This window comes from Mirounga leonina, unplaced genomic scaffold (genome assembly GCF_011800145.1).
Source record: "Mirounga leonina isolate KUSES-001 unplaced genomic scaffold, KU_Mleo_1.0 Mir_129, whole genome shotgun sequence".
Taxonomy (NCBI): Eukaryota; Metazoa; Chordata; class Mammalia; order Carnivora; family Phocidae; genus Mirounga; species Mirounga leonina.
The window spans coordinates 48,551,905-48,565,280 of NW_023270323.1; the positions used below are offsets into that span (position 1 = coordinate 48,551,905).

General features: G+C 43.2%; 1 protein-coding gene and 1 long non-coding RNA gene across 4 annotated transcripts in view; both read left to right on the top strand.

Moving 5' to 3' along the window:
* The first annotated feature begins 2,448 nt into the window (after positions 1-2,448).
* PDS5A (PDS5 cohesin associated factor A) overlaps positions 2,449-13,376 on the top strand; it is a 132,918-nt gene continuing 121,990 nt past the window's right edge. Inside the window, exons 1-2 of one of the 3 annotated variants that reach the window (XM_035005104.1) lie at positions 2,449-2,555; positions 3,411-3,588. In XM_035005104.1, the coding sequence (XP_034860995.1) occupies positions 3,451-3,588 (138 nt within the window). In that variant the 5' untranslated portion in view covers positions 2,449-2,555; positions 3,411-3,450. Of the gene's footprint in view, positions 2,556-2,681; positions 2,772-3,410; positions 3,589-13,376 lie in introns of those variants that run through there. The other 2 variants (XM_035005106.1, XM_035005105.1) reach the window with 2 other exon arrangements.
* LOC118010598 lies at positions 4,442-6,713 on the top strand. Its single transcript, XR_004679257.1, has 2 exons — positions 4,442-4,624; positions 4,730-6,713. It is a non-coding gene; the product is annotated as an uncharacterized LOC118010598 (long non-coding RNA).

A 13,376-nucleotide genomic window follows, 5' to 3' on the forward strand; every position in this document is an offset into this window, starting at 1 on the left:
TGTGATCTGCATTCCTCTTCTACTCCATTTTCCTCCATAGCAACTTACTTATTCTCTTGTCTGTCTCTCCCCAAATTAAGTTCCACCAGGGTGGGCAGGGATTTCTCTCCCCTTCTCCATTACCAATTTTTTTCTAAGTGCCCAAAACAATGCCTTGCATAGCAGGCACTCTAAATAATCATTGCACAAATAAATGTATCCCTTCTCATTTACTGCAAGTGGAAACAAATGTTTAAGAAAGGAGGTTAAAAGCAGAGATTTCAGAATTCCTGAATTTTAGAATTGTATAAATTCCATTTATTTATTTATTTATTAGTTAATTGGGGGGGGGAGGGGAGCAGAGGGAGAGGGAGAAAGAATGGAGAATCTTAAGCAGTCTCTTTGCCCAGTGCAGAGCCCAACACGGGGCTTGATCTCACAACCCTGGGATCATGACCTGAGCGGAAATCAAGAGTCAGTCCCTTAGCCAACTGAGTCATCCAGGCGCCCCTAAGTTCAATTTATTTGTGTGTTGTAATCCTTAGGGTTTACTAATCTTGTGAGTGTTTATAAAGTCAAACAATATTAACAAAGTCATAAATTGTGTAAAATTAAAATTGCTGAGCATATACAAAACTCCATTTAATAATGGGTAAATTACTCAAGAGAAAAAATGAAAACAAAAAGCACCACTCTTTTCTTATTTAAATATGACAGATTTGAAGAGAAAAAAAAACCACCTTGAGAGGGAGCGCTTAAAAGAGAGTAGGTTTTGGTCGGTTTAATTGTTTGGATGAAGATGAACTTACATGGATTGTTGGCTACTCCAAGTGCCCAAAAACAAAGCACTGACTTTTGGGCAGTTCTAGCAAATGAGCAACTATGGCCAGTTCCATTCCAAGATGATTGCTCCCTTGTGTAATACCTGAAAAACAATTCAGTGAGGGTGCCTGGGTGGCTCAGTTGGTTGGGCGACTGCCTTTGGCTCAGGTCATGATCCCAGGGTCCTGGGATCGAGCCCTGCATCGGGCTCCCTGCTCGGTGGGAAGCCTGCTTCTCCCTCTCCCACTCCCCCTGCTTGTGTTCCTGCTCTCGCTGTCTCTGTCAAATAAATAAATAAAATCTTTAAAAAAAAAAACAAAAACAATTCAGCGAGTACAGTACCTTCAATATTTTTCAGACCAAGTAAAGGATGTGGAAAAGACCAATGGATATCCATCAAGAATAATAATCAAATATAATTTTAAACTATGGTAGTGGTCAGTTTCAAAAGCTGAATGCTATTTCATATTATTGTATTCTTTTTTCAACTTCATCTTCTGATTCATGTGCACCTGAGGTTCATTTGCTTAATTTATTTATTTTTTTACATTAAACTGCTCAAACCCACTGCATTGGGTCTTCCTTTGGATGAAAGAAAAAGTTATTCTGGGTATATTTAAAACATTTTTAAGAAATATTTTTATTTCCATATTCACAAGAACCATCTAGCTAATTTGTAAACATGCTTACTTCTGGGTGTCACTCAGAGATCCTTATTCTCTAGGTTTGGGAGTGGAGCCCAGGAACCTACGTTTCAGACCATTCTTTGAGAACTACTCGACTCAAAGCTGTTTTCATATTTTGCATCTTTCGAAATATTAATTTTAGAAATGCAAAGAGGGGAAGGCAAAAACTCTGGTGGCTGTCAGAAGGAACAAGAATGAGTAGCTCACGTTGTGCCATGTTGTAAAACTTTTCCTCAGTTTGCATATCTTCTGTTCCTGGGGAGGAAATCAGTTCCTTTTCACCGAGTAATTAACCGTCTTTCAACCAGTTCCGTCCATGTCTCTCAGGATGACCCCCAAAAGTCACGAACTCATCTTCGCGGCATAACGTAAAGCTCAGTTCGTCCTGCGTGCCCTCACAAGGGCCTCTGGGACCGGGTTCTCTTCCCGCCACAGGGGCCCCTCCTCGCTTGCCCTTTGGGTCCAATCCTCCCAGAGGCGCAAGTCTTGGCGCCAACCGGGTGGCGGCGCTGTCCGCCTCGCGCGCTGCTGCCTCGGGCCCGAGGGAGGCGGAGGCACGGCCGGCGAAGGAAGGGGAGGGAGCGAGGCGCGCGCCCTGCTCTCGCGTGCTCTCGCACCGCTCGCGTGACCGGCTGGTGTGTGCGCGAAGAGCCGGCTCCCGGGGGCACGGACGGCCGGGCGCGCGCCGCTGCGAGGGGCGTCCGGGTCCCGGGTCCCGGTCGGCGGAGCCGGCCCGCGCGAGGTGTGGGCGGGCGGGCCGCGGGGGTCCCGGGCGGACACGGGCGCACACGCTCCCGGAGGTGCCTTCTCTGAGGCTGCTCTTCCTCGGCCAGACGGAGAGCGGCAGTGTCTCCCCGCCCAGCGCACACTCGCCCCGCGTCTCCCCCCGCGGCGGCTGCTCCTCCTCGGCACCGCCAGCCCCAGCGCCGCTCCCGGGCGGGCGGCGGCGGCGGCGGCGGCGGGACCCGCGGAGCCGCTTTGTGTGCAGCCCGACGAGGGGCGGCGGCGCAACCACCTGACAGAGGCCCGGGCGCTCGATGCACCTTCCGCCCGCATGAGGAGGAGGAGGTAAAGGCGGCGGTGGCTCGGCTCCCGCCCTCGGTTGGTGGAGGGAGGGGACGGAAGGGGAGACCGGGGCGGGGGGGGGGGGCGCGGGACCGAGGCCCGGCGGGGCTGCCCGGAGGTGCCAGTAAGGCCTCGGCAGCGCCGGACGGCGCCGAGCAGTCGGGGGGCGAGAGAAGCCGCCAGGGTCCCTCCGCCGAAGTTGAAGGAACAAAATGTGAAGTGCGGAGCCGCGTCAGCCGCTTCCTGGCGTGGGGTTTGGGGTGGAGGGCGTCTTGTTTTCCCCTCCCGCGGGACAGGGGAGGGGCGGGAGCGTGGCGGGGACGCCTGGGGTCCCGAAGCTCGGCCCGGCAAAGGCGTTCGTTTCCCGGAGCCATCGCTGCATGTGGGTCCGGTTGGGTCCCTAGTTTTGCGGCCTAAGCCGAGCCCTATAGGCCTCGCGTCTCCTTTCCCGGAGGGGACTGGCCGGGCGGGGGACTCGGGGCTTCTCTCCGACCGAGCGGGGGCCGTGAGGGCCTCGCCGGGCTCGGGAGGCTGCCAAACTTCGGACCTCGGTGCTTGGGGGTGGATTTCATTGTGAAAGGCGGAATGGGAAACTCCTGGCGCTGCTCGGCGCTTCCCGCGGCCGCGGCGGCTGGTGCCGGAGAGCCCCGTGGGCCCGCAGCTGGCGGGGCCCGCGTGAGTCCGGCTGGCGGGGCGGCCGCCAGGGTCTAGGCCCGGGGAGGGGCGAGTGGCGGGGCCGCCGCCGAGTCCCCGGCCTCCCCGGATAAAGGGCCCTTTGCAGATTAGAGATTTTTGAAATGAAAAAAGAGGTTACAAAGTCTCCCTTTTCTCGCTGAACTTTTGTTTTCTGACCGATAGAGGCCGGTAGAGGACTGTGAAAGAAAAGTTGTCCCCCAGGATGGACTTCACCGCGCAGCCCAAGCCTGCCACGGCCCTCTGTGGCGTCGTGAGTGCAGACGGGAAGATCGCTTACCCTCCCGGGGTAAAGGAGATCACCGACAAGATCACCACGGATGAAATGATCAAGCGACTGAAGGTGAGCGTCTGGACACAGGGTTCACTCTTCAGAACGTTTGTGGTAGGAGGTGCTCTCCTGTGGTATTACTGCACTGCTAGGCCTGGCCTTTGCAGTTTCACCTACCCGGGTTTTTTTTAGGTATCATCTCGTTTTTTTACTCTCTCTGAAAGGTATTGTTCTTTCTTGGCTGTATCTTTAAATAGTTCTGTAGGGATATAATCATTATGTGAAATTAAAAGGAGTGTGCCTGTTTTTTCAAGCATAAGAATTTAGGTGCTTTTTTAGAACTTTTTTCTAGAAATATTTATGAGAATACTGTTCAGAGTAGCTTACAACCTTAAATGTAGGCAATAGCTTGCCTAGGAGGGTTCCTATTTCCATTAATTTCTGAGGAGACCGATTTAATCACCAAAGCATTTTATTTAATTGTCCCAATTTTCTAATATCCAGAAGCTTAAATATGAATTTAGTATGGTTAAACTTTGACAGAATGTACTGACTTCAAAATTCAAACTTGAAGTAAGGTGATAATTTAGGTCCACATGGTCAAAGGGGTTTTCAAGAGAGAATATTTTAGCTCTAAAAAAGTTAGCTTATTTAAACCATGGTGACCCTAAGATCAAGGTTGTAAGTTTCAGGCTTATATTGGTCAGATTTTTGCTTTCTGTTGCATGGACACAGATTGTGCCCACAGCCTTACAAGATAAGTGCTGTTCTTGTGAAGGGATCAACTTGATGCAGTGGTTCTCAGCCAGGGCATTTTCTTTTTCTTTCTTTCTTTTCTTTTTTTTTAAAGTAGGCTCCATGGCCAGTGTGGAGCCCAGTGCCGGGCTTGAACTCACCACCCTGAGATCAAGACCTGAGCTGAGATCAAGAGTTCAACACTGAACCAACTGAGCCACCCAGGTGCCCCTCAGCCAGGGCATCTTTGACCGCCAGGGAACATTTGTCAGTGCTGAAAATATTTTGTTTGTCACAACTAGGGCTAGATTGGAACAAGGAAAGGAAAAGACTTGAGGCAGGGAGTCCAGCTAGGAAACTGATAATAATGTAGGTGAAAGATGTTGAAATCTTGAAGCCAGGCAATGGTAGTGGGAAGAGAGGTAGGGAAGGAACCAAGAAATGTTTCAGAGTTAGAATCAATCAGACTTGGTGGGAGGTGAGGGAAGAAACAATGTTGACAGTGTTTCTACCTTGGGCAACTTGATGACATGTATTTTTAGGGAATGATCTTGCCCCTTTGTTCTAGAGCTTAATATAGTGCCTACTAAATGTTTATGAAGTTGTGAGTGATTAATGAATATTTAAAGTATTCCTTTACCTTAGTTTTTAAAATCTAATGAGATTCTGCAATTTGTTGCCTCTTTTGAAGGAAAAGGACACAATACCTTCCATTAAAATAAACTTGATACTAAAGATTATACACGAGGTGAGGTGCTTAATTGATGCTTCTTAAGGTTATAGTGAATGTTTGGAGATGCTGAAAAATTATGAAATACAAAGCTGTTAAGTAAACAATTTATAGATTTTTAATTTTTTATTTTCATATCAGGAGTATTGAAATCTTGAATTCTAGTGATGGATAATCTGGTTTAAAAAGTTACGACCATATGTACTTTTTCTACTTGCAGATAGATTATTAGAAATACTGTTATATAAATGGACATATAACCAAGTCTAGAACGAGCTTTGGGTTAGGAAATCATTTGTTATGTGTTCTTTTGGAAGTTAAAATTGACATACATATTAACCAGTTTGAATGTCCTGCTAAAATTTTGCTTTTCTCAAGAATCTTATGATTTTTCCCCTTGTTTTTCTAAGTCTGTTTTGACTTTGTGCTTTCTAGGGATCCCTGGTTAGTTAAAGTAGTACTGTCTCATTGGAAGCATAGATTTTTAACAATGTTTAACTATTTTTGATAATTCTTGTGTTTATTAAGCCCTTAATTATGGCAAATTTTATAAATTAAGTAGTTTTTTTTTAATTATAACATAGCAACAATGTTCAAATGCTGTATAAATGCAAACAGAGCTTAAAGGCAGGTAAAATCTTAGTGAAATTCAGAGATGTTTGGTCCATTCTCTTCAGTTTTCAAGAATGGGACAAACATTTTTACAATAGAACCATAATTTTAGAGTTAGAAGGTTCTTAAAGGAAATTCTAGAACTCCCTGTATTTCACAAATGAGAAAATTTAGGCCCAAAGTGGCCAAGTAACATGTACTGAGATCAGTCATAAAGTGGCTTAGTGGCAGAGCCAGGGCAATAGCATCATATTTATTTTCATTCTTATAGCTGATTTTCTTCAAAGGAATCTAAGTAGAACTAAGAAGGTATTTTTATTATGCAATTGAAAACGGTAAAGTGAAAAGAGAAGGGAATCAATGAATTCATTTGTTCTTTTGCAAGGAGATATAGGACAGCATTTTTTTTAACATTAGAAACAATTGTAATGCTTTGAAGCTTTCTTGAAAATGGTTCTTAGGGGCACCTGGGTGGCTCAGTCGTTAAGCGTCTGCCTTCAGCTCAGGTCATGCTCCCAGGGTCCTGGGATCGAGCCCCGCGTCTGCTCCCTGCTCAGCGGGAAGCCTGCTTCTCCCTCTCCCACTCCCTCCTGCTTGTGTTGCCTCTCTCGCTGTCTCTCTCTCTGTCAAATAAAATCTTCAAAAAAGAAAATGGTTCTTAGAATATGTCTTTAGAATAGCTAAGGTATACTTTTGTATATATATTACAGGTTTTAATTTCAGTTTCCGAGGAATTATTTTACATATTCTTATGTCCAGTCACACTGGCCTTCGATCAGTTCCTTGAACATGCCATGTTCATTTCTGCCTAGACAGATTCCACATTACATAACCCATACGTGTACTCTTCTCAACTTCGTCATTCATTTGTTCTTTTGTCACTCATTTGTTTTTCTTAAGGGAAGTCTCTTAGATTCCCCATTATGTGTTCTTTTAGCTCCTGCATATCATTTATTACAGATGTGAATATGACACTTATGCATATGTTCATGAATACAGGTACCAAATCTCTTTTTGTTTATTTTTGTACCCTGCCAGCACCAAGTCCAATGCCTGGCACATAGTTAGGTGCCCAGCAAATATTTGGTCAGTGGACAAATGAATACTTTGTATTAATATTGGATTAGAAAAAAATAATGTGGATTAGAGAAATATTTGTATTTTTGAAATGAAGGATAATTTGAAAATATTTTGAATTGCAACTAAGTCTTTACCTGAGATTGTCTACCAGGGAGATAACATGGATATTTAGAATTTTAGAACCAAAAGGTAGTTTAGAGGTTATTTGGTTCTGTTCTGATTTTCCAGATGAAGAAACGGAGTCTGAGATGTTGTGATCAACCCTAGTTACAGAAAGCTGAAAACTATCACTAACAGTTTTGTTGCTTAGGGTTGCCTGGCTGGCTCATTTGGTAGAGCATGCAACTCCTGATTTCAGTGTCATGAGTTCAGGCCCCCTGTTGGGTGTGCAGCCTACTTTTTAAAATAAATAAATAAACAAATGGTTTTGTTACTTAGATAAGTTACAATTATATATTAATTTTAGAACTGTTAAAGGCCTTACAAAAGTTATCTGTTTGAAAGGACAGCAGATTGTTTACTACCAATGTTACATTAAGCATCAAGATCTGTAGTTCACAAATAGCCTTCTTTCTGTATAGTTAAGGATTCTGAAACTAATGTAGCAGTCATGTCTGATAACTTTTATAACACATTCAAAATACACCTATAAACACTGTTGTACATAGCTCCATTAAGTGCTTCTGCCCACAGTTTGTTATACACATCGGTTTCAAATCATGTATTAATATAGAACTACATGCTACTCACATTTTATTCCTTCCTTCCTTGCTATTTTGGAAGTAGAAAGTCCTTATAAGCCTTCATTTTTAGAGAGAAGGACGGACCAGTTGAAGATTTAAGTATTTATTTATTTAAGTAATGTCTGCACCCAACCTGCGGCTTGAACTCACCACCCTGAGATCAGGAGTTGCACACTCAAGCTGAGCCAGCCAGGGGCCCTCAAGATTGTTTCTTATATCCACTTCTTATTACCTGGTGTCAGAGTTCAGTACCCCAGACAGTTCTCTGGCTATTAACTTCATACCCAGATCTGCCGTATTCATTCAGTCACAGAATCAAATAAAAATTCATACTATTTTGGTGCTAAGAATTAGGAAAGCTTAAATAACAAGGTTTCATTGTTCTGAATATGTCCCCCATTTTTCTCCCACCAGGTGTTATTTATGTATTTTTTTTGTATTTTTCTGTCACTTTTCTCTTTGTGTCAACCATTCTCTCTGCCCCACACTCTCACTTCTGCTTTCTGTAGTATAGCTTGTTTGATACAGTTCGGAATTAGGATGTGGTGGCTTGACTTAAGGTAGGGCATCTCTCTTTTCTCATCAAATGTAGGTTGTGAGGGGAAGAATAGATTAGGGGCAGGAAGGCCATGAATTCTTTCCGTTCCTTTCCTCCAGGTGGATCCCAGAAATACCTACTTTGGTTATAATTATTTTCACTTCCATAAAAGATTTTTAATTTATCCCTAAATGCCACATAGGATGCTAATTTTACATATAATTCAGTATTAACTTCGAGTCTAAAATCTGTTTGCATATTTTATTTTAATATTTGTATTAAATCTTCTTTGCAGAAGATGCTGCTAGGAAATTAAAAAATTAAATAGGCAGGATTTCTTAAAATGAAGCCCTATAATATAGCCAATATGTATTTGGGAAGTAATGCTAACTGTAGCACAGTTCTTATTTTAGACTTGCATTTGTGTAGAGGAACTGTTCTGCTCATTTGTTGGTATGTAACAAACTACCCCAAGCCTAGTGGTTTAAAACAGCAGTGTTTTTTTTTTTAATTTTATTATGGTAAAATATATATAACATAAATTTTGCCATTTTAATCTTTAAGATTTTATTCATTTATTTATCAGAGAGAGAGCGCGCACAAGCAGGGGGAGTGGCAGGCAGAGCAGGCAGAGGGAGAAGCAGACTCCCCGCTGAGCAGGGAGCCCGATGTGGGACTCGATCCCAAGACCCTGGGATCATGACCCGAGCCGAAGGCAGATGCTTAACCGACTGAGCCACCCAGGCGTCCCCATTTTAATCATTTTTAAGAGTAGTTTTGTGGTATCAAGTGCATTCACATTGTTGTGCAACTATCACTACCATTCATGTCCAAAACTTTTTCATATTTTCCAACTGAAACTTTGTACCCATTAAACAGTAACTCTTGGGGCACCTGGGTGGTTCAGTGGGTCAAGTGGTTAAGGGTCTGCCTCCAGCTCAGGTCATGATCTCAGGGTCTTGGGATCAAGCCTGGCATCACATCAGCCAGGCATTGCATTGCATCAGGCTCCCTGCTTAGCTGGAGTCTACCTCTCCCTCTCTGTTGCCCTTCCCCCCCCTTGTGGGAGTGCTCTTTTTTTTTTTCTCTCTTTCTCAAATGAATAAATGAAATCTTAAAAAAATGGTAACTCTTTCCCCCTTCCCCTAGCAGGGGCAACCACCTTTCTACTTTGTGTCTCTGCATTTAAATACTCTAAGAGCCTAATATAAGTAGAATCATAATAGTGTTTGTCCTTTTGTGACTGGCTTGTTTCACTTAGCATAATGTCTTCAAGGTTCACCCATATAGTATATGTCAGAATTTACTTTTTAGGGCTAGATAATATTTCACTGTGTATATATAAAGCATCTTTTGTTTATCCATTCATTTGTCAATGGACATCTGGGTTGCTTCTACCTTTGACATCTGTCACTTTCTTTTTTTTTTTTTTAAAGATTTTATTTATTTATTTGAGAGAGAGGATGAGAGGAGAGAGAGAGAGCACATGAGAGGGAGGAGGGTCAGAGGGAGAAGCAGACTCCCTGCTGAGCAGGGAGCCCGATGCGGGACTCGATCCCAGGACTCCAGGATCATGACCTGAACCGAAGGCAGTTGCTTAACCAACTGAGCCACCCAGGCGCCCTGCCACTTTCCTTCTTTATCTCACAATTTTGTGAATCAGGAATTTGGGCAGGCTTGGCCTGACTTGAGTATTCTTCTCCATGTTCCTTACTGTGCTGATTCAGTTATTCAACTGGTGTCTAAACTGGTCTAGAAAATCCACACTGGTTTCTCTCAAACACTTTGTGCTTTGGTAGGAACAGCTGTAAGGTTGGACTCAGCTGGGCCTTTTTCCTATCTGTGATGTAATCTTGGGGCTTCTCTACATGGTCTCTCTCGCAGGGTAGTTGGACTCAGGCTCTAAGACACCATGGAGGAATTTGCCAGTACTTTTTAAAGGCTTGGTTCAGAATTGGCAATGTCACATCTATCTTACTCTGTTGGTTAAAGTACTCATGGCCCAATCTACATTCAAGGGGAGAAAAAAATGACTACTTCTCAATGGAAGAAGAAAGAAAGAATTTGTAGCCATCTTTAATCTATCACAGGAGCTCTTTGACAAGTCAGAGTATACTAACTGTAGACTTTGTAGCGGTATTCATAAATTTGAAAAACACTTAATTTCAAAAATAATAGTATATATTTGCAGCCAACTTGTCAGATTTGTGAAATTTATTTTAAATACTGTAAGAAAAATTCGTAGGAATTTTTTTATGGGCTAGGTAGGGAGAAATTATGTGGGAATCTCATGATTTGATCTTAGAATCCTGTTTCTTTTATTATTTGAATTTTTACTGGAGACTATTGCTGGCTAATTATGATGTTTTTTCCACTCCTTCCTCCTATTTAAGAATTACCTCAACTTTTTATTTTGAGACATTTCAGACCTCTGGAAAAGTTGGAAAAATTGTACCTTCAGCACCTATATCCCTTAACTTAGGTTTACCAGTTGTTAACATTTTGTCACCTTTGTTTGCTTTTGTTTCTCCATACACACACAGAGGGAGACAGACATGATACACTTTTTTTTTTAAACATTTTATTTATTTATTTATTTTTTAAAGATTTTATTTATTTATTTGAGAGAGAGAGAATGAGAGAGAGCACATGAGAGGGGTTAGGTTCAGAGGGAGAAGCAGACTCCCTGCCGAGCAGGGAGCCCAATGCGGGACTCGATCCTCGGACTCCAGGACCATGACCTGAGCCGAAGGCAGTCGCTTAACCAACTGAGCCACCCAGGCGCCCAGACATGATACACTTTTTTGTACCTACAGACATCACGACATTCTCCCTGTGAATGCTTCAGTGTTCTTAGAAGAGTGATTGTTATCACACTCCAAACTTAACATTGGTACAGTGTTATCTGTTATACTGTCCATAATAAAGTTCTCCCAGTTGTCCTAAAAATGACTGTTAATTTTTTTATTTATTTTTTAATTTTTAAGTTTTTTTGTTGACACACAGTGTTATATTAGTTTCAGGTATGCAACATAGTGATTGCATAGGTCTGTATGTTACATCTGTTACCATACAATGGTATTAAAATATCAGTGACTATATTGCCTATGTTGTACCTTTTATCCCTGTGACTTTTTCATTCCATGATTAGAATCCTCTACCTCACATGCCCCCCTCACTCATTTTGCATTTACCCCAGCCCCTCCCTTCTGGCAACCATCAGTTAAAAATGACTTTTTAAAAATTGGATTTTTTCCTCTTTCCAAGTTTCAGTATAGGATCATTTGCATATGTCATGTCTCTTTAGTCTCCTTTTTTATTTTATTTTATTTATTTATTTAAAGATTTTATTTATTTGACAGAGAGACACAGCAAGAGAGGGAACACAAGCAGGGGGAGTGCAAGAGGGAGAAGCAGGCTTCCCAAGGAGCAGGGAACCCGATGTGGGGCTCAATCCCAGGACCCTGGGATCATGACCCAAGCTGAAGGCAGACGCTTAACAACTGAGCCATCCAGCCTCCCCTAGTCTCCTTTTTTAAAGATTTTTATTTGTTTTAGAGAGAGAGCACGTGTGCGCAGGGGAGGGGGTCAGAAGGAGAGGGAGAGAGAATCTCAAGCAGAGTCCCTGCTGAACGTGGAGCCTGATGCAGGGCTCCATCTCAGAACCCTGAGATCATGACCTGAGCTGAAATCAGGAGTTGGAGGCTTAACTGACTGAGCCACCCAGGCGCCCCTTTTTAGTCTCCTTTTTAATTTAGAAAGTTCTGGGGTGCCTGGGCAGCTCAGTCATTAAGCATCTGCCTTCAGCTCGGGTCATGATCCCAGGTCCTGGGATCGAGCCCAGTGTTGAGCTCCCTGCTTGGCGGGAAGCCTGCTTCTCCCTCTCCCACTCCCCCTGCTTGTGTTCCCTCTCTCGCTGTGTCTCTCTCTGTCAAATAAATAAAATCTTAAAAAAAAAAAATTCTGTCACCGTTGTTGGAAGGGGGGGGGGAGAGTCATTCATGATGTGACATTTTTGAAGCATTGGTCTCATAGGAGTGCCATAATCTGTCTTTCTCATTTCCTTGTGCTTAGGTTGAACTTTTTGTGGTGTGTACTTTACAATGCAAGTGGTGATGTATAGTTAGTTTCCTTTGCATCATCAGGAGGCACAGAATGTCATTTTGTCCTGTTGGTTATGCTAAGTTTGATCACTTGGTTACAATTGGTCCAACTCTTTCCATTGTAAATATACCTTTCCCAGCTTTGCAATTACTAAGTAATATTTAAAGTGACAGTTTGTAAGAATAATTTGTTTTCTAACAATTTTTACTTAACTGTTTTAGTATCCACTTTGGTGATTATAAAATGTTGCCTTTTTTAAATTCTATCATTCCTTCTACATGTGTTAGCTGGCCTTCCTCTGTAGAAAAGATCCTTCCCCCTCCTACCCCCCCTTTTTAAGATTTTATTTATTCATTTGAGAGAGGGAAATAGAGCACACAAGCAGGGGGAGAGGCAGAGGGAGAGGGAGAAGCAGGCTCCCCGCTGAGCCAGCCGGGAGCCCAACATGGGGCTCAATCCCAGGACCTGGAGATCATGACCCAAACCGAAGGCAGATGCTTAACCACCTGAGCCACCCAGGCACCCCACCTGCTCCCCTTTTTAAAAAAATTATTCATGGATTCTTCATTCAGTGCATTATAGTCTACTGTCTTTATTCCCTTTGAGAGTCAAATTATCCCAAAATGAGCATGCTGGCTTTGGTGTCCTTTTGAAACATCTAGTATCTTTTTGATGTCTCTCTGAGTCTTTGAGCACTTCTTTGTTTTCTGGTGCAACATGTTCACCTTGTGCTTTCTTGCCCCAGATTTGGATAGGTCATTTTTTCCACAGGGTCCTATTTCCATTTTAGTTAGAGAGTGGTGTTTATAAACCAAGGTCTGGGCATGGGCATTGGGTTCACATAGGTAGTAGGATGTAATTTTTCAGGCCCTATCAGAGTGTAGAGCTAGGAAATATACATACTTTAAATTATGAGTTCATTCTGGTCAGTTAAAATCCAACACCACAGGGACGCCTGGCTGGCTCAGGCAGTAGAGCATGCAGATCCTTTTTTTTTTTTTTTCCTTTTTTTAAGATTTTATTTATTTACTTTAGAGAGAGAGCAGGGTCGGGGGAGCAGAGGGAGAGGGACAAGCCAACTCTGCGCTGAGCATGGAGCCCAATGTGAGGCTGGATCCCAGGACCCGGAGCTGACTGAGCCACCCAGGCACCCTCTGCATGTGACTCTTAATCTCGGGGTTGTGAGTTCAAGCCCCATGTTGGGGGCAGAGGTTACTTAAAACAAACAAAACAAAACAAAACAAAAACAGCCCCACAGTTTTTCCTAAACTTCCTCCATTCCATATTTGTATCATCCTTCTTCTACAGTATAAATCCT